The 21834-nt window shown below is 50.9% G+C and overlaps 1 protein-coding gene across 2 annotated transcripts in view; it reads right to left on the bottom strand.

The window, feature by feature from the left end:
- The window catches only part of NFATC1 (nuclear factor of activated T cells 1), a 119702-nt gene that overhangs the window by 96593 nt on the left and 1275 nt on the right, over positions 1 to 21834 (bottom strand). Inside the window, exon 1 of one of the 2 annotated variants that reach the window (XM_038771109.1) lies at positions 11710 to 11844. The exons of the other annotated variant lie outside the window; for it this stretch is intronic. Coding sequence (XP_038627037.1) covers positions 11710 to 11818 — 109 coding nt within the window. The 5' untranslated portion in view covers positions 11819 to 11844. Of the gene's footprint in view, positions 1 to 11709; positions 11845 to 21834 lie in introns of those variants that run through there. 2 annotated transcript variants of the gene reach the window in all.

Genomic DNA, 21834 nt, shown 5'->3' with positions numbered 1-21834 from the left:
CATGGGGGGCTTACAGTCAATCCTCATTTTCCAGATGAGGTAACTGAGGCCCAGAGAAGTGAAGTGACTTGCCCAAAGTCACACAGCTGACAAGTGGCGGAGCTGGGATTTGAACCCATGACCACGGACTCCAAAGCCCGGGCCCTTGACACTGAGCCATGATTAAGACTGCTAGACAAGTGGCAGAGCAGGGATTAGAACCCAGGTCCCTCTGACTTCTGGCCCAGCCCGGCCACCAGTCCCCCCTAAAATGTGGGTCTTGCACTTGGGGAGATTTCCCTCACCACCCCACAACTCAGGGTTCACCTGTGTTGGCTTTCTGAACTGCCCTCACTGCTCCAGCTGCTGGGCCCACGTGTGGTCCAGTGAGAGCCCGACCTGCTCCTGTTTAATGGCTATTCCCAGGATACCATCCTTCCCCTGTCTTCCCTGACCGTGCTCCCCCAGGGGAAAGGGCCCAGGGTTCATCAATGTCACCGTCCCATGCTCAGTTCAGTGCTGACACAGTGCTCATGCTGATCACACACCCCCCCGCCCCCTCTAGACTGTGAGCCCGCTGTTGGGTAGGGACCGTCTTTATATGTTGCCAACTTGTACTTCCCAAGCGCTTAGTACAGTGCTCTGCACACAGTAAGGCTCAATAAATACGACTGACTGAATGAATGAATAAAAATCACTGCCCAGACACCGTCCCATGCTCAAGAGAGTGCTGGGACAGTGCTCACGCTAATCAATCCCTAAGCACTCTTCCTGGGCTCAGTATAATACCTGCAGAGTGTTCACACTGATTAATGCTCAGGCACTCTCCCTGCACCATGTCAACACCGATCATTGATTCATTCAATCGTATTTATTGAGCGCTTAATCATCAATCGTATTTATTGAGCGCTTACTGTGTGCAGAGCACTGTACTAAGCGCTTGGGAAGTACAAGTTGGCAACATATAGAGACAGTCCTTACCCAACAGTGGGCTCACAGTCTAAAAGGGGGAGACAGAACAAAATCAAACATACTAACAAAATAAAATAAATAGAATAGATATGTACAATTAAAATAAATAAATAGAGTAATAAATATGTACAAACATATATACATATATACAGGTGCTGTGGGGAAGGGAAGGAGGTAAGGTGGGGGGGATGGAGAGGGGGACGAGGGGGAGAGAGTAAGAGAGAGTAAGCCTGGCTTACTGTGTCAGGCACTGTGATCAATGCCCAGGCACCCTCCCTGCACTCAGTGACCACACCATGCTCACACTGATCGGTGCTCAGACCCCATCCTGTGCTCGGTACAGTGACTGCACAGTGCTCTGGCTGATGAACGCCCAGGCACAGTAGCCACGATGAACTGACGCCAATATTCCAACTAGACGAAAAATATTTTTAGAAACTTCCTTGCGCACGGAGGGCGGCTTGGGCAGACTCCTCTCAAATCAGACACGGCCTCCTGTGTTGTCTCCCACTGATCGCTCTCTCCACTTTGCATGAACCAGTGGCTCCTGCTCTAGATCCCTCCAGAATGATTTTATGCATATTTTGAGCAAACCCCATGTAGGTTTAGACGCACTGCGCCCTCAAAAGTCACAGGACAGCTGGATGGCCTAGTGGGAAGGGCACGGGCCTGGGAGTAGGAGGACCTGGGTTCTGATCCCAGCTTTGCCACTTGCCTTCTGTGTGACCTTGGGCGAGTCACTTAACTTCTCTTGGCCTCAGTGACCTCATCTGTAAAATGGGGATTAAGATTTGGAGCCCCACGCAGGACAGGGACTGTGTCCAACACGATCTGTTCGGATCCACCTGGCGCTTAGTAGAGTGCCTTGCACGTAGTAAGCCCTCAACAAATACCATAATAATAATGATAATAATACAGTGCCTGGCAAAGAGCAAGCACTTAGCAAATACCGTTTAAAAAAAGGATGGGAGAGGAGACGATGGTATGAGTGAGAGTAGGTCATGGAATCAACTTCAAAGTCTGCCAGCCCCTAGCCCCGCCCCAGTCCATCCCCACCCCCAGCCTAAGGCAGGGAGATCTCCTCTCAGTCTCGCACAACTCTCACTTTAGAAGTCCCTTCTAGTCTGACTCACATTTTCTTCACCAAGCTCTGTTTCCAGAATGCTCTACCGGGCATTCTATCTCTTAGCCCTCCGACACAAAGTCTTGGCAGGCAAACAAACAAACCCAAACCTGTGGAAACACACTGACCTCATCCTGAGATAAGACAAGGCTGTGCAGGGGGGAGAGAAAATGGCATCCATCGATCTGTCCCCTTCCACCCCCTCAACCACCCTCACAGCAGGCAGAGCCAACAAGGACCCCATACACACACCCCACCCGACAGTGAAATGCCTCTACGGAGAGTCAAATGTGACCTGGATAGACTAATTTTCAACCAAACTCTTACTTTCGTTCCAGCTAACAATAATTATAGGGTCTACCATCAGAAGTGCGATGTAACATTCATTCACTCATTCATTCAATCGTATTTATTGAGCGCTTACTGTGTGCAGAGCACTGTACTAAGCGCTTGGGAAGTACAAGTTGGCCACATATAGAGACGGTCCCTACCCAATAGTGGGCTCACAGTCTAGAAGGGGGAGACAGAGAACAAAACAAAACATGTTAACAAAATAAAATAAGTAGAATAAACATGTACAAGTAAAATAGAGTAATAAATACGTACGAACATATATACATATATACAGGTGCTGTGGGGAAGGGAAGGAGGTAAGGTGGGGGGATGGAGAGGGGCAGGAGGGGGAAAGGAAGGAGGGGGCTCAGTCTGGGAAGGCCTCCTGGAGGAGGTGAGCTCTCAGTAGGGCCTTGAATGGAGGAAGAGAGCTAGCTTGGCGGATGTGGGGAGGGAGGGCATTCCAGGCCAGGGGAAGGACGTGGGCCGGGGGTCGACGGCGGGACAGGCGAGAACGAGGCACGGTGAGGAGGTTAACGGCAGAGGAGCGGAGGGTGCGGGCTGGGCTGGAGAAGGACAGAAGGGAGGGGAGGTAGGAGGGGGCGACGTGATGGATAGACAGCCTTGAAGCCCAGGGTGAGGAGTTTCTGCCTGATGCGTAGGTTGATTGGTAGCCACTGGAGATTTTTGAGGAGGGGAGTAACATGCCCAGAGCGTTTCTGCGCAAAGATTATCTGGGCAGCGGCGTGAAGTATGGATTGAAGTGGGGAGAGACACGAGGATGGGAGATCGGAGAGGAGGCTGATATAGTAATCCAGACAGGATTGGATGAGAGTTTGAACGAGCAGGGTAGCGGTTTGGATGGAGAGGAAAGGGCGGAGCTTGGCAATGTTGCGGAGGTGAGATCGGCAGGTTTTGGTGACGGCTTGGATGTGAGGGGTGAACGAGAGAGCGGAGTCGAGGAGACTCCTCCGCACATCTGCCAAGCTAGCTCTCTTCCTCCCTTCAAGGCCCTACTGAGAGCTCACCTCCTCCAGGAGGCCTTCCCAGACGGAGCCCCCTCCTTCCTCTCCCCCTCCTCCCCCTCCCCATCCCCCCCCACCTTACCTCCTTCCCCTCCCCACAGCACCTGTGTATATGTATATATGTTTGTACGTATTTATTACTCTATTTTATTTGTACATGTTTATTCGATTTATTTTATTTTGTTAATATGTTTTGTTTTGTTCTCTGTCTCCCCCTTCTAGACTGTGAGCCCACTGTTGGGTAGGGACTGTCTCTATATGTTGCCAACTTGTACTTCCCAAGCGCTTAGTACAGTGCTCTGCACACAGTAAGCGCTCAATAAATGCAATTGAATGAATGAATGAACAGGAGGCTATTTTACACACACACACACACACACAAAATACAGTAGAGCTGCTCTCAATTCTTATTTACAGACAGACCGGCATACTCAAATACCAACAACACAGCAGATCTGCTACTTCTCAGTTCTTATTCATACACACACACACACACACACACACACACACACACACATACATACATACCAACAATACGTTAGATCTGCTACTTCTCATCTCTTACACACAGACAAGTGCAGTACTTCTGCTAGTTCTCAATTCTTATTCACACACACTCACCAATACAGTAAATCTGCTACTTCTCAGTTCTTATTTACACACAAAAGGCCACAGTCCTGCTAATAATCAATTCTTATTTACACACACACACACACCCAGCAGTAATCCTGCCAGTGCCCAGTTCAAACCAATGGCTTAGGATTCATTCGAATGAATGAATTCAATAGTATTTATCGAGCACTTACTGGGTGCAAAACACTGTACTAAGCACTTGGAGAGTACAATATAACAATAAATAGACACATTCCCTGTCCATAATGAGCTTACAGTCTAGAGGATAAAAGAACACTTCACAGAAAATGCAAGCTAGTGAGTTTTAGGTTTCAAAATGCCTACTGTTGCCCCCAGAAAGTCAATGGGCAAGAGGCGAGTATCCAGCTCCCCACCCCTGACCAAGGCAGGTCCACCGTAGAAAACCTCAGGAAGTCCCCCGTCGCCCACATGCCCCAGAGCTCCCAGCCCATCATCAATTTTACAATGCCTCTTTCCAAGGGGAGTAGTTTAGAGTCTGAGGAGATGCCCTGTTGCCTGCTGGGTGACCTTGGGTGAGTCATTTCACTTTTCTGTACCTCAGTCACCTCATCTGTAAAATGGTGATTAGGACTGTGGGCCCCTTGTGGGGCAGGGACTGTGTCCAACCTGACAATCTTGTATCTGGCCCAGTGCTTAATACAGTGCCTGCCCGAGAGAAAGAGAGAGATGCCCCTTCTTGCAACTAGCTGGCAGTCTGGCCAAACGCACGAGACCCCGGTTTCCTTCACTGTCACTTCGCTGGCCCGCTGTAGGCGGCCCGATGCCTGGTCAGACCAGTGCTCTGCTCCCAAGCTGCATCAGCAATGGTGCTCCGGGGTCCGTACTCAATTCTGCACGCCGGGGGAATACCGCGGAAAATGGCAACTCTCTGGACCGGGCAAGCCGACGGCCCGCTGGGTCCGCTCTGGCCGTGAGCCAGGTACCGGCAGCGTTACCCTGGTGTTAATTCGGCCACCACCATCGTCTGGGCACTCTGCTTTAGGGCCTGAATGGTATTCACGGCCCCAGGGTCAGCGTGGGCTCCGCTCCCGGCTCAGGGGCAACTCTTAACTTTCTTCCCGACCGCTTATGAGTGATCCTGAGGCCTGCCACCTTCATCATAAGAAGCGGCGTGGCTCAGTGGAAAGAGCCCGGGCTTTGGAGTCAGAGGTCATGGGTTCAAATCCCGGCTCCGCCACTTGTCAGCCGTGTGACTTTGGGCAAGTCACTTCACTTCTCTGGGCCTCAGCTACCTCATCTGTCAAATGGGGATTAAGCCTGTGAGCCCCACGTGGGACAACCTGATCAACTTGTAAACTCCCCAGCACTTAGAACAGTGCTTTGCACATAGTAAGTGCTTAATAAATGCCATCATCATCATAAAAATGCCATCATCATCATCAGGGTTGATTGAGTTCCCACTGCAGGCAAAATGCTGTACTGAGCCCCCATCGTGGGCAGGGCGCCGTTCTGGGCACCCACTTAGGGCAGACCACCGTTCTGGGCACTGTATCAGCAGAATACCGTAATTATTATAATTATCATGAGTGGGAAATGCCCATTAAACGTGGTCAAACTGGACTCATGCCAAGAGGGTTTGAGGGTTCGTTAGTTTCCAGGTGCCCCAGACACCGGGTCAACGGTAGCAGAGGCCCAGCTTCTGGCCCCACCCCCGCCTCTCGGGTTTTTATCTTTCCTCTTGCCACCCTCCGATCAAAGCCCTTTGCGTGCTCTATTTTCCGTGGGTTTGGCAGATCTGACCCAGCAGGGAGAGAGATGGAGGGGCAGATTACCATGAAAGCAGGCCCATTTCCTGCACAGAGTCAGGCGCGCCTCAATGCAAGGGAGGGGGTCTGGTGGAGGCCGGGGGCCTCGGGTCTGGCCGCTGGAGATCTGAGTGGTGATGGAAAGTTAACGTCCTGTCCGGCCGGCCCCACCCGGCCGCCCACGGAGTGTACTGGGGCCACTGGGGGAGCCAGGACCTCCTCGCTCTGCCTGAGATGGAGACTTGGCGGGCAGCGGCTCCGTCTCAGGCAGACCGAGGAGGTAGGACAGGCCACGCTTTCTCGACTCCAGCTGGCCGCTCACGTCTCTGACTGCCCCTTTAGACTGGCATGGATTGCTTTTCTCCTCCCCGTTTATAAGTATGTTATTTGTTAAGCGCTTACTATATGCTAGGCACTGTTCTAAGTGCTGGGGGTTGAAACGAGATAATCGGTTTGGACACAGTCCCGCCCTACATAGGGCGCACAGTCATTTTACAGATGAGGGAACTGAGGCACAGAGAAGTTAAGTGGCTTGCCCAAGGTCACCCAGCAGACAAGTGGTGGAACTGGGATTGGAACCCAGGTCCTTCTGACTCCCAAGCCCGTGCTCTATCCACTAAGCTACGCTGCTTCTCTTCTTGTTTCTTCCTTGTGTACCTCTAGCGTCCCAGAACCCCCCCGCCAACAAGGTAAGTGCCCAGGACAGTGCCCCGCACACAGTGGGTGCTTAGTTTTTGCTCTTTGACAATGCTCTGTAACAAGAGGTGTTCATTTCCCTCTCTCTGCACACAGGAGGTGCCCAGGACAGAGCTCTGCACCTAGTACAGTCCCATCCCTTAACATTCTCCGATCCTATTCACCCCCACAAAGCTTCTGGTTCAACCTGACTATTTGGAAGCTGCCAACGGGAAATGGACAAGAAATTGCCAGCCCCCCCCCCCCCCGACACCACCCTGGTCCCTTGGGAGAGGCCGAGGGGCAGGAGTGTAGTTCAGTCAACCTCAACCCACTGGAGGGGAGAAAGGAGGAGAAACAGTGAAGAGCTAAATGAACAAAGAAACCAAAATAATTCATTCAAAATTAAGGCGATTCTGTGTCACAAACAAGAAGCCAACTGGCTCGCTGAAGACTGGTAGCATGGCCTACCGTGAAGAGCACAGGCCTGAGAGCCAGGGGACCTGAGTTCTCCACCCCTTCTCTGCTGTATGACCTTGGGCAAGTCACTTCACTTCTCTGTGGCTCTGTGAAATGGACAGAGTTCACGGACTGTGAACTCCGTGTCAGACAGGGACTTTATCTGCCCTGATTATCTTGTATCCACCCTAGCGCTTAGGATAGTGCTTAGCACACAGTAAGCCCTGAAATACCACAGTTAGCATTATTACTTTCGGAACAAAGGGCAAAGGGAGAGCAGAGGCATGAGGCCAGTTATGAAAATTCATAATAAAATGGTTTAAGCCCATAAATAAGTTACTTTTGATTTCTTCAGACCCCTGGACTTGCTGGCAATCATTAAAGGGGGATAAGGAGATTACAGCTCAACGGAATCATTGTTCTGCCTCGGCCTTAGCTGCGGAAGGAAATCTCGCCTGGTTAGAGGAAAATGAGAAGGAGGAGGACAAAGAGGAGGAGGGAGAGAAGGAAAAGGAAGAGGAAGAGAACTCCAAGTCTATTGCCTACAGCCCAGGATGGCCACCTTCAACCCCCTTCAACCCGTCCGGCATCCAGGGCTGAAACCTGTATCTGAATACAGAAATGGTGGGGCAGGCTGCCGACTGCTCTCTGCTCGAGATCATCAGTTATTTATGCCCTATAAATTCTTAAATGCAAAGCAAAACTCAAGCTCCTGCCCCTTGGAGTCGACCTGAATGGTGTCCCAGACTGTCCTGCCCCTGAAGCCCTGATGGGGAAAGAAGAAGAAAGTAGGCAGGAAGGAGAAATTAGGCAGGGAGGAGAGCTAGTCCTGCTCTGGGAATCCAGGGGAGGACAAGTTCTTGTGAACGAATCCACAGCCTAATTCTCTGGAGAAAAGGTTGGACTTTAGCTTTGAGATGAACCGCTAAACACACTAGCCAAAGAACAGAAATTGGGAGGGTGTGGAGAAATTGAGGGAGAGAAAAGGGTGGGGAGGATGAGAGGAGAAGAGAGAGGGGGAAGAGAGAAGGGAGGGAAAGGGAAAAGAGAAGAGGGGGGAAGAGAGGAGAAGGGGGAGACAGGAGGGAGGGAGAGGGGAAAGAAGAGAGAAGAGAGGAGGAAGGAAAGGGGAAGACAGGAGGAATCGCCCTAACTTCCTGGTCATGTCACTCCACCAACCACCTCTGCCCCCAAACCTTAGCTGTTCTTTCTCCACCTGGGTTTATTATGATTAGATCCCCTCTACGTCCTAAACGTCCATAATCATCCATTTATTTCTGCTGTCTCTCCACTGGACTGTAAATTCCTCAAGAACAGGAGTCTCAGCTCAGGCCTCTGATGTTTGCCCTCCACGGCGGGCACACAGAATCCACTCTATCCACAGAGGGTACCCAGAAAACACCCTGTCCACAGCATCCACCCGGCCCACGATGGACCCCCTACACCCACGATGGTATACATCCCGCCATAGTGGGCACCCAGCACCAACCCAGTCTATAGCAACTACCCAGCACAACACCTGCCCATGACTGAGTGCCCAGCATCCAGCCAGCCCACGACTGACACCCAGCAACCAGTGGCACCCAGAACACACCCTGCCCATGATAAGTGTCCAGCACAGAACTCTGCCCATGATGGACAGCCATGGAGGGTGAGGTCTAGCCTGGTTTTATCTGGTCATTGAGCTGAATGGCAGCTCTGTCCTCATCAAGAGAAGAGCAGAAGGCCGTGGGCTGGAGTGGGGTTGGGAGGAAAGGGGAGGGGGAGTGTCTGAAGGTGGTAATAGCTCTCCCCTACCCCCCGAGATTCCTGGGGACCCTATTCGGCCTATTTAGAGAGGAGCCGGTTGACCCTCCCAGCCCACACCATTGTTGAACCGACAGGCGCACCTGTCTTGGGGAGAGGTGAGATCGGAGTGCGATGTGGAAATGGGGGCCGGGTGGGAGCTGGTTTTCAGAGCCAATGAGTCGGGGCGACCCGACTGGGGTCCCGGGAACAGTCAGAGGCCGAGGAAAATAAGGCAGAGAACACGTCTACCAACTCTGTTGTAATAAACAATAATAATGACGGTATTTGTTAAGGACTTACTATGTGCCAACCACTGTTCTAAGCGCTGGGATAGATACAAGGTTATCAGGTCATACCACGCGGGGCACACAGTCTTAACCCCCATTTTACAGATGAGGTAACTGAGGCACAGAGACGTGAAGTGACATGCCCAAAGTCACACAGCTGACAAGTGGCAGAGCCAGGATTAGAACCCTCGACCTCTGACTCCCAAGCCCGGGCTCTTGCCACTAAGCCACACTGCTTCTCTAATATAATGTAGTCCCCAAGCACTTAATACAGCCCTCTGTATTATATTATTACTGTATTACTCTGTAAATGCTACTGATTAATGAACAATCATATTTATTAATAATGATTTTAATAATTTTGGTATTTGTTGGGCACTATGTGCCAAGCACTGTTCTTAGCACTGGGGGAGATACAAGGTGATCAGGTTGTCCCACCCGGGGCTCACAGTCTTAATCCCCATTTTCCAGATGAGTAAACTGAGGCACAGAGAAGTTAAGTGACTTGCCCACAGTCACACAGCTGATAAGTGGCGGAGCCGGGATTAGAACCCATGACCTCTGACTCCCAAGCCCGCGCTCTTTCCACTGAGCCACGCTGCTTCTCTGCTTATTGAGCGTTTACTGTCTGCAGAGCACTGTACTAAGCGCTTGGGAGAGTACGGTATGTCCCCCCCTCTCAGAAAGCCCAGGGAAGTCTCCAAAGGGAGATGGCTGCTACAGCGGGGTGCTGTGACTGTCACTGGGGTGTGGGGGTACAGAAACGTGCTGAGCCCTCGCCTGTCCCGCCGTTGACCCCTGGCCCACATCATCCCCGGGGCCTGGAATGCCCCCAATCCCTCTGCCCATCTGCCAAGTTAACTCTCTTCCTCCCTTCAAGGCCCTATTGAGAGATCACCTCCTCCAGGAGGCCTTCCCAGACTGAGCCCCTTCCTTCCTTTCCCCCTCGTCCCCCTCTCCATCCCCACATCTTACCTCCTTCCCTTCCCCAGAGCACCTGTATATATGTATATATGTCTGTACATATTTATTACTCTATTTATTTATTTATTTTACTTGTACATATCTAGTCTATTGATTTTATTTTGTTAGTATGTTTGGTTTTGTTCTCCGTCTCCCCCTTTTAGACTGTGAGCCCACTGTTGGGTAGGGACTGTCCCTATATGTTGCCAACTTGTACTTCCCAAGCGCTTAGTACAGTGCTCTGCACACAGTAAGCGCTCAATAAATACGATTGATTGATTGATTGATTGGGCGAGCAGAGGGGGGAGGGGGAAACCTAGCCCTGGGCCCCTTCAGCCTGCCACCAAGCTGGGGGTGGGGAAGTCCCTGGCCTGCCGAGAGTGGGCATCGTCCGGAGGAAGCTAGCCCACTGTTGGGTAGGGACTGTCTCTGTATCTTGCCAACTTGTACTTCCCAAGCGTTTAGTACAGTGCTCTGCACACAGTAAGCGCTCAATAAATATGACTGATTGATTGATTGATTGAAGCTGCGGGTCATCCCCTAGGGTCCTCGGCCTCTCGGGGGGTCAGTTTGGAGGTCCCATATTTCCCAGGCCGGGTGGCAGCAGGGGGAGGGGGATTATGGACATGAGGAAGGCCAGGGCTGACCTTTCCGAACCGAGACAGAGCAAGCCAAGAGGTCAGAGGTGCCACCCCCAAATCAGTCCCCCCAAACCCACCGCAGCCTCCCCAGAGTGCTACCCCCCAAAATCTCTCCGCCCCCGGACCAGCCCTGTGTCATCACCCTCGACCCCGGCCTCAGCAACCCCTAGACTTGGAGTCCCGGATCAGCCCCTCTCCCCAAAACTTTTGCGCCCCTCGGTCTCAACTCTGCGCCCTGGGGCCAGACCACCGCAGCCTGGCTCAGTGGCGAGAGCCCGGGCTTGGGAGTCCGAGGTCGTGGGTTCTAATCCCAGCTCCGCCACTTGTCAGCCGTGTGACTTTGGGCAAGTCGCTTCCCTTCTCTGGGCCTCAGTTCCCTCATCTGTAAAACGGGGATGAAGACTGTGAGCCCCACGTGGGACAACCTGATCACCTTGTATCCCCCCGGGAGCTTAGAACAGTGCTTTGCACATAGTAAGAGCGCTTACTAAATGCCATCATTATTAGTCTTATTATTAGAACAATGCTTGGCACATAGTAAGCGCTTCACAAATACTATTATTCTTATTCACACCTCAGAGTCTCCCAACTCCCTCCAAAACTTCGAGCTCCAGGAGTATGTTTGGTGTTGTTCTCCGTCTCCCCCTTTTAGACTGTGAGCCCACTGTTGGGTAGGGACTGTCTCTACATGTTGCCAACTTGTACTTCCCAAGCGCTTAGTACAGTGCTCTGCACACAGTAAGCGCTCAATAAATACGATTGATGATGATGATGACCAGCCCGCCCCAAGCCACTTTTTTCCCCTCTGGGGCTGAGCGCCCTGCAAACCTCTGGTCCCCTTTTAGACTGTGAGCCCACTGTTGGGTAGGGCCTGTCTCTATATGTTGCCGATTTGTACTTCCCAAGCGCTTAGTACAGTGCTCTGCACATGGTAAGCGCTCAATAAATACGATTGATGATGATGGTCCCCAGGAGAGGCCTCACCCCGTTCCCAGCCGGCCGGCGGCTGCCCAGAAGCTCGGTGCAGGGCCCCAGGGGAGGGGGAGCGGCGGGTCCCCCACCTACCTTTGCCAGCCCCGGGCCCGGCTTCGGGGGTGGCAGCGCCCTCGTCGCTCTGGTTAAACTCGAAGAGGAAATCGAAGTCAAACTCCTGATCCTCCTCCAGGCTCGTCATGGCTGGGAGCGGGGGGCACCCCCGGCCGCCCCCCGCCCAGCCTCGTCCAAGCCCCCCCCGGACGGGGCGGGGGGCGGAGAGGGGGGCGGAGGGGACCGACTTTCCCCCTGTCTTGTCTCCTCTCTCCAGTCTCTGTGCCTGTGCCTGTCTGGCGGGGTCTCCGCCTGGGCCTGGACACCTGTTGTCGGCCCCTTCCGACCCTGCCGGGGGTCCCGGCGGCGGAATGGGGGGGGAGGGGGCCTCTCTCTCTCTCTCTCTCTGTCTGTCTGTCTCTGTCCCTTGTCCAGGGGGGCTACCCCCTGAGCCCGACCTCCGGGCTGGGGAGGGGGTCGAGCCGCTCTTCGCTCCGTCTCCCGACTGTAATGTGACTCTAGGCCCGGACCTCTGCCTCCCCCCGTCTTCCCACCCCCTGCCCCGCCTCTCCCACCCCCCGCCCTCGCTGTTGATATTTCCGGGATTGTATAAACAAGCCTCGAGCTCCGCCGACCAGCCGGCTTCCTCGTTTTTAAAATAATTCCCCTACGTAAGGCGCAGAGAGAGACAAGGGCCTCCGGTCCTTTCCTCTCCCCTGCCTTGGGTGGCCTCTCTCCCCCTCCTCCCTCCTGCTGGGGCCACAGCAAGGGGGAGGGGGAGAAGGGACACAGAGGCAGGGGGGCAGAGATAATAATAACAATCAAAAAACAGTAACATTCCCCGCCCACATTCACTCATTCATTCAATCATATTTATTGAGCTCTTACGGCGTGCATAGCACTGTACCAAGCCCACAGTAATAATAATAATAATGATGGTATTTGTTGAGCGCTTACTATGTGCAAAGCGCTGTACAAGATAAGCAGGTTGTCCCAAGTGTGGCTCGCAGTCTGAATCCTCATTTTACAGATGAGGTAACTGAGGCCCATCAGAAGGGGGAGAAGTGAAGTGACTTGCCCAAGGTCACACGGCAGACAAGTGGCGGAGCGGGATTAGAACCCACGACCTCTGACTCCCAAGCCCGGACTCTATAATAATAATACCAATGGCATTTATTAAGCACTTACTATGTGCAAAGCACTGCTCTAAGCACTGGGGTAGATACAAGGTGATCAGGTTGTCCCACGGGGGGCTCGCAGTCTTAATCCCCATTTTACAGATGAGGTAACTGAGGCACAGAGAAGTGAAGTGACTTGCCCAAAGTCCCACAGCTGACAACTGGCAGAGCCGGGATTTGAACCCGTGACCTCTGACTCCAAAGCCCGGGCTCTTGCCACTGAGCCACGCTGCTTCTCATAAGCAAAGAGACAGAAGCAGGGAGAGAGGGACGGTGAGACAGTCAGAGGCAGGTACAGAGACGACGGGCAGAGGGAGAAGCAAAGAGAAAGATAGAGACGAGCAGAGACAGAAGCAGAAAAAGAGACACCGAGACAGTCAGAAACAGGAACAGAAGAGACACAGACAGAGATAGAAGCAAAGAGACAGAGATGGAGAGACGGGCAGAGATAGAAGCAAAGAGAGGCAACTCCGCCAAGCTAGCTCTCTTCCTCCCTTCAAGGCCCTACTGAGAGCTCACCTACTCCAGGAGGCCTTCCTAGACTGAGCCCCTTCCTTCCTCTCCCCCTCGTCCCCCTCTCCATCCCCCCCATCTTACCTCCTTCCCTTCCCCACAGCACCTGTATATATGTATATATGTTTGTACGTATTTATTACTCTATTTATTTATTTACTTGTACATATCTATTCTATTTATTTTATTCTGTTAGTATGTTTGGTTTTGTTCTCTGTCTCCCCCTTTAGACTGTGAGCCCACTGTTGGGTAGGGACTGTCTCTATATGTTGCCAATTTGTACTTCCCAAGCGCTTAGTACAGTGCTCTGCACACAGTAAGTGCTCAATAAATACGATTGATGATGATGAGAGGCAATGAGGGTCAGAGACCGGAACGGAGAGAGACACCCAAGCCGAGATAGGACCAGAGAGAAAGACAGGCAGAGCTAGAAACAGAGCTACGGATTCATTCATTCATTCAATCGTATTTATTGAGTGCTTACTGTGTGCAGAGCACTGTACTAAGCGCTTGGGAAGTACAAGTCGGCGACATATAGAGACGGCCCCTACCCAACAACGGGCTTACGGATAGAAAGAAGCAGACAGAGGCCGAGGTATCACAAACACAGAAAGAAAGAGAGGCAGAGGTGTCTACTATCTCTGTTGTATTGTCCTCCCCCAAGCGCTTAGTCCAGGGCTCTGCGCGCAGTAAGCGCTCAAATTCATTCATACATTCAATCGTATTTATTGAGCGGTTACTGTTTACAAAGCACTGTACTAAGCACTTGGAAAGTACAAGTCGGCAACATATAGAGACAGTCCCTACTCAACAACAGGCCCACAATCTAGGAGACAGACAGTAAACAAAACAAGTAGACAGGTGTCAATACCATCACAATAAATAAAACTATAGATATACACACATCATTAATAAAATAGAGTAATAAATACTTACAAATATACACAAGTGCTATGGGGAGCTCAAATGTGAGCCCGTTGTGGACAGGGATTGTCCCTATTTAATAACAATAATAATTATCGTATTTGTTAGGTATTTATTATGTGCCAAGCACTGTTCTAAGCGCTGGGGTAGACACAAGGTAATGAGCTTGTCCCACGTGGGGCTCACAGTCTTAATCCCCATTTTACAGATGAGGCAACTGAGGCACAGAGAAGTGAAGCGGCTTGCCCAAAGTCACACGGCTGACAAGTGGCAGAGGAGGGATTAGAACCCACGTCCCCCAAACCCGGGCTCTTTCCGCTAAGCCGCGCTGCTTGTTCTTGAATTGTACTTTCCAAATGCTCAGTATAGTGCTCGGCACACAGTAAGTGCTCAATAAATACGATTGAATGAATGAATGAATAAATACGATTGATTGATCGATTGAATGACTGATTGATTCCCAGAGACCACGCAGAGGTCTGCGTTGTTCCTGGTCCGGCAGGTGGACCCAAGCCCGGAGCCCCCCCGGGGGACTCTTACTCTCCCCCCTTAATAATAATAACGATAATAATGATAATAATAATGGTATTTGTTAAGCACTTACTAGGTGCCAAGCACCGTTCTAAGCACTGGGGGAGATACAAGGTCATCAGGTTGTCCCGCATAGGGCTCACAGTCCCCATTTTACAGATGAGGAAACTGAGGCCGGGGGGAGGGGCAATTCGCTCCCTGCCTTCCTCCGGGGGGACGGAGGAGGAGATTTCGGAGAAACAGTGAGGTTTAGTGGAAAGAGCCTGGTCTTGGGAGTCTGAGGTCAATCAATCAATCGTATTTATTGAGCGCTTACTGTGTGCAGAGTACTGTACTAAGCGCTTGGGAAGTACAAGTTGGCAACATATAGAGACAGTCCCTACCCAACAGTGGGCTCACAGTCTAAAAGGGGGAGACGGAGAACAAAACCAAATAGACTAACAAAATAAAATAAATAGAATAGATATGTACAAGTAAGATAAATAAATAGAGTAATAAATATATACAAACATATATACATATATACAGGTGCTGTGGGGAAGGGAAGGAGGTAAGATGGGGGGATGGAGAGGGGGACGAGGGGGAAAGGAAGGGGCTGAGTGTGGGAAGGCCTCCTGGAGGAGGTGAGCTCTCAGTAGGGCCTTGAAGGGAGGAAGAGAGGTAGGTCATGGGTGGGTTCTAATCCCGCCTCTATCACTTGCCAGCTGTGTGACTTTGGGCCGGTCACTTAACTTCTCTAGGGACTGTTGCCAACTTGTACTTCCCAAGCGCTTACTACAGTGCTCTGCACACAGTAAGCGCTCAATAAATACGATTGATTGATTGATTGATTCTCTGTGCCTCAGTTACCTCATCTGTAAAATGGGGATTAAGACTGTGAGCCCCAAGGGGGACAATCTTATACCTTGTATCTACCGCAGTGTTTAGAACAGTGCTCGGCACATAGTAAGTGCTTAACAAATGAGCGCGCGTGTTTGTAGGCATCAAGTCATCATCATCATCAATCATCAATCGTATTTATTGAGCGCTTACTATGTGCAGAGCACTGTACTAAGCGCTTGGGAAGCACAAATTGGCAACATATAGAGACAGTCCCTACCCAACAGTGGGCTCACAGTCTAAAAGGCGTAAGTGTGCTTTCGTGTGGGGGCTGCATGTAAGGTGTGTGTTTGTGTGGTTGGAGGGTGTAAGGGCTTGGGGTGAGTTGCGTGTGAAATGGTGTGGGTGTGTATGTCTGTGGCAGTGTGTTTGCTTGTGTGTGTGTGTGTAGGAGAGAGAGAGAGACAGACAGACATGGAGGGGGGGATTGGGACACACCCCTGTGCTGTGTGTGTGTGTGTGTGTGTGTGTGTGTGTGTGCCATGACACACCCCACGAGGGAGGCAACCCGATGGAGCCGCTTCTGTTTCTCCTTCTCAGACAGTGCTTGGCACATAGTAAGCGCTTCACAAATCCCATCATTATTCTAATTGCTATTAGAAGAGTGCTTGGCACATAGTAAGCGCTTCACAAATCCCATCATTATTATTCTCCCGCGCCCCCCGCTGGTCGCTCCGGGCTGCCAAGAGGAATCGCTGGGGCCTACAAACGTTGGGCCTCCTCCTCCTCCCCCTCCTCCTCTCCTCTTCCTCCTCCCCCTCCTCCTCCTCCCCCCTCCGGGCTCCAGTCCTAGCCAGAGTTTCTCTCCCAGTAGACACGGTGGGAACACACCGCCAAAAACACACACACCCAGACACCCCCCACTACATGCACAGTTTACACATCCATGGTACACCTCAGCGTGCACGCCCCAGTGAACAACCTCACCTCCCTGAGGACGCACAAAGTACAGACGACACTGCAGAGACACCCACGGTATGTCTCAGGGTACACACATATGCACACAGCACAGTGCAAACACACCTAGCACACATAGCATAAACACCCAGGGTATGCCTCAGTATACACAGGTGTACATACACCACAGTGCAAACACACTAATCAATCAATCAATCTTATTTATTGAGCGCTTACTGTGTGCAGAGCACTGTACTAAGCGCTTGGGAAGTACAAGTTGGCAACATAGAGAGACAGTCTCTACCCAACAGTGGGCTCACAGTCTAAAAGGGGGAGACAGAGAACAAAACCAAACATACTAACAAAATAAAATAAATAGAATAGATATGTACAAGTAAAATAAATAGAGTAATAAATATGTACAAACATATATACATATATACGGGTGCTGTGGGGAAGGGAAGGAGGTAAGATGGGGGGATGGAGAGGGGGACGAGGGTGAGAGGAAGGAAGGGGCTCAAGCACTAAGTACACATAGCATAAACACCCATGGTATGCCTCAGTATACACCCGTATACACACGCCATAGTGCAAACACACTAAACACAAACACCCACAGTGCACCACAATGTACACACACACATACCACAGTGCGAACATGACACCACAGTGTACAGATACTGCATAGGCACCCACGGTATGCTGTGGTGTATACACATAGACACACACACTATAATAATGATGGCATTCGCTAAGTGCTTACTTTGTGCAACTGTTCTAAAGGCTGGGGGGGAATCCAAGGTGATCACGTTGTCCCACGTGGGGCTCACAGTTTTAATCCCCATTTTACAGATGAGGTAACTGAGGCTCAGAGAAGTTAAAAGTGACTTGCCCAAGGTCACACAGCAGACATGTGGGGGAGCCGGGATTAGAACCCATGACCTCTAACTCCCAAGCCCGGGCCCTTTCCACTGAGCCACGCTGCTTCTCTTAACGCACTGTAATCCGAACACGCTGAGCGCACGGCATAAACATCCACGGTGTACACACACCTGTACGTACCACATTGTGAAGACCACACCAAAGTGTACAGACACGGGTATGTCCTAGAGCCTGCACCCTAACACCCAATGACTGCACACTCAAGCATGCATAGACCTCCTCCGCATACCATAGTGTACCCACCCAGTGTTTAATAATAATAATAATAATAATATTTGTTAAGCTCTTACTATGTGCCAAGCACCGTTCTAAGTTTATGAGTGTACACAACTCTCTGGTGGCATGCACCCTCTCGGTGGGTCCTGGGCCCATTGCAGTTGATCTCTTAGCTGATCCATAGTAAAGCCAGGAGTCCTGGAATCTCAAGAAATGAAGAGGACCCACTGCCCCTCCTCTCCTGGTCGCCCCCCCAACCCCACGAGGCCCCCGGAAACCTCTACATTTCCCACATTCACCCCCAATTTGGGTCTTCCCAGCTAATAGACGCTGTGGACCCCCTCCCACAGGAAGGCCGCCCGCCGACCCTACCACAGGGCAACCCGCCCCTGTCCCTCCCCTCACTCTATGTGAAACGCCGGCCCCCCTTCAGGGGAGAGGTGGGGACTTGTACTTCCCAAGCGCTTAGTACAGTGCTCTGCACACAATAAGCACTCAATAAATACGATTGACTGATTGGTTGAATGACCTCAAAACCTGATTTCGGGGCTCCAGACCGGGGAGGAGACCCTGGGTCCCAACAGGCCCGGTTCCAAGCAGCATGGCCTAGTGGCAAGAGCCCGGGGTTGGGAGCCGGAGGTCGTGGGTTCTAATCCCCGATCCGCCGCTTGTCAGCTGTGTGATTTTGGGGAAGTCACTTCACTTCTCTGGGCCTCAGTTCCCTCATCTGTAAAATGAGGACTAAGACTGTGACCCCCACGTGGGACAACCTGATGACTTTGTATCTCCCCCAGCGCTTAGAACAGTGCTTGGCAAATAGTAAGCGCTTAACAAATACCATTATTATTATTATTATTACGATTATTATTATGTCACTTCGCTTCTCTGTACCTGTTACCTCATCTGTAAAATGGGGATTGAGATTATGAGCCCCACGTGGGACAGGGACTGTTTTCAACCTGACTGCCTTGTATCTACTCAGCGTTTAGAACAGTGATTGGCACATAGTGAGCGCTTAATAAATACCATTATTATTACTACTACTATTGTTTTTGTTCCTCTAAAGGGCTCCGGCCCTCTCGGCCCTGGCCTGGGGTCTTCTTCCATGGGAATCCCATTAGGGCCACTGGTTTAGAGGCCTTCTCTTTGGTGGGGTTACGGGGTGCGGAGGAGTGTTTACCGCAATGCGCTGCAATGCATGACTGTGAGGGCCCCGGCCCTGTTGGCACCTCAGGCTCCTTCCTCCCTAGGAGCTCAACCCAGGTTTGAACCCCGCACCCGGGCCCCCCGACACTAATAATAAAAATGATAATACTTATGGTATTTGTTAAGCGCTTACTATGTGCCAGGCACTGTACTAAGCGCTGGGGTGGATACCAGCAAATCGGGTTGGACACAGTCCTTGTCCCCTGTAGGGCTCACAATCTCGAGAATTATTCTCACAGAGAATAAAATAAAAATAATAATAATAATACTTATGGTATTTGTTAAGCGCTTACTATGTGCCAGGCACTGTACTAAGCGCTGGGGTGGATACCAGCAAATCGGGTTGGACACAGTCCTTGTCCCCTGTAGGGCTCACAATCTCGAGAATTATTCTCACAGAGAATAAAATAAAAATAATAATAATAATACTTATGGTATTTGTTAAGCGCTTACTATGTGCCAGGCACTGTACTAAGTGCTGGGGTGGATACTAGAAAATCGGGTTGGACACAGTCCTTGTCCCCTGTAGGGATCACAATCTCGAGAATTATTCTCACAGAGAATAAAATAATAATAATAATAATAATACTTATGGTATTTGTTAAGCGCTTACTATGTGCCAGGCACTGTATTAAGCGCTGGGGTGGATACTAGAAAATCGGGTTGGACACAGTCCTTGTCCCCTGTAGGGATCACAGTCTCGAGAACTATTCTCACAGAGAATAATATAATAATAATAATCATTTGTTAAGCACTTACTATGTGCCAGTGCTAAGCTCTGGGGTGGATACAAACAAATCGGGTTGGACACAATCCCTGTCCCCTGTAGAGCCCACTTATAGATGAGGGAACTGAGGCAAAGAGAATAATAATAATAATATTTGTTAAGCTATGTGAGGAGCACTGTTATAAGCGCTGGAGGAGATACAAGGTCGTCAGGTTGCCCCACGCGGGGCTCACAGTCTTAATCCCCATTTTACAGATGAGGTAGCTGAGGCCCAGGGAAGTGAAGAGACTTCCCCAAAGTCACATAGCTGACAGGTGGCAGAAGCAGGATTAGAACTCGTGACCTTCTGACTCCCAGGCCCGGGATCTAGCCACTTGGCCGTGCTAATTTGCAGGCCACGTCGCCCCGGGCCGGATTTCAGAGCGCCGCGCTTTGGGTCGCTCTTCAGAGAGGGAAGAGTAGAACCGGCTGATCCGGGAAAGTGTTGGGTAGGGAAGCATCGTGGCCTAGTGGAAAAAGCAGGGGCTTGGGAGTCAGAGGTTGTGGGTTCTAATCCCGGATCCACAACTTCTCTGTTATGCGACTTTGGGCAACTCACTTCACTTCCCTGGGCCTCAGTAACCTCATCGGTAAAATGGGGATTAAGACTGTGAGCCCCATGTGGGACAACCTGATGAACTTGCATCTACCCCAGTTCTTAGAACAGTGCTTGGCACATAGTAAGCGCTTAACAAATACCCTCATTATTATTATTATTACTATGTGAGGGCCAGGGGCAGAGTGTGTGTCGTAGTGGCTCTGTGGACATCCAAATACAAAACTCGAGGGATGCCTACTAGAATATAATAATAATGGTATTTGTTAAGTGCTTACTATGTGCCAAGCATACGGGAGACCCCAGGGAAGGGGGAGAGCTGAGAAGGGAAAGGGAAAAAGAGGGAGAAGGGAGAGGAGAGAACTCCAGCAGGCCTTTCCCCACACCTCTGCAGGAGAAGCAGCGTGGCTCAGTGGAAAGAGCCCGGGTTTTGGAGTCAGAGGTCAGGGGTTCATTTATTCATTCAATCGCATTTATTGAGTGCTTACTGTGTGCAGAGCACTGTACTAAGCACTTGGGAAGTACAAATTGGCAACATATAGAGACAGTCCCTACCCAACAGTGGGCTCACAGTCTCGAAGGGGGAGACAGAGAACAAAAGAAAACATATTAACAAAATAAAATAAGTAGAAGAAATATGTACAAATAAGAGTAATACATATGTACAAACATATATACATATATACAGGTGCTGTGGGGAGGGGAAGGAGGTAAGGCGGGGGGGATGGGGAGAGTTCAAATCCCGGCTCCACCAGTTGTCAGCTGTGTGACTTTGGGCAAGTCACTTAACTTCTCTGGGCCTCATTTACCTCATCTGTAAAATGGGGATGAAGACTGTCAGCCCCCCATGGGACAACCTGATCACCTTGTAACCTCTCCAGCACTTAGAACAGTCCTTTGCACATAGTAAGCGCTTAATAAATGCCATCATTATCATTATTATTACCTCAGCCCAACTTTCCCCTTCTTCCTTTCCTTTCTGCTGCATCGCCATTGCACTTACCCCATTTAAGCACTTGATAATAATAATAAAAATAATAACGATGGCATTATAGTCACCCCGCCACAGCCCCACAGCTCTTTTGTGCCTATTCCTAATTTATTTTCATGGGTCTCCCCTCGTGCCCCCGCAACCCACCATTCCAGACTATAAACTCCTTGTGGGCAGGAATCTCATCTAACTAACTCTGTTGCAGTGTACTCTCCAAGCACTTTGTGCAGTGCTCTGTCCCCAGTAGACAGATGGGAGAAGGGGACAGGAGAAAGAAAGAAGAAAAAGTGACAGCCGTGCCCCTCGCTTCCCGCAATGCGAATTGGGGCCCAGTCAAGGAGCAAGACACCCTTGGATTCCGAGGGGAGTAAAGCTCAGACTCCGGCTCCTCTGGGTTCGAGTCTGTGGGTCTATTGGGAGTTTCCTGAACTTTCTCCGGATCCTCCTCGTTGGGTTGGTGGAAAGAGAGAAGGGGATATGGGGAAGCGCCCAGAACCCATCTTTTACAACGCCACGAGGGCATCGATTTTTGCCGGGGATGGTGGCGCCGCGGCCTAGTTCTAGA

Source organism: Tachyglossus aculeatus, chromosome X2, assembly GCF_015852505.1.
Source record: "Tachyglossus aculeatus isolate mTacAcu1 chromosome X2, mTacAcu1.pri, whole genome shotgun sequence".
In the NCBI taxonomy this organism is placed as follows: domain Eukaryota; kingdom Metazoa; phylum Chordata; class Mammalia; order Monotremata; family Tachyglossidae; genus Tachyglossus; species Tachyglossus aculeatus.
The sequence above is the reverse complement of the archived record's forward strand: the minus strand, read 5'-3'. Positions and strand labels throughout refer to the sequence as shown.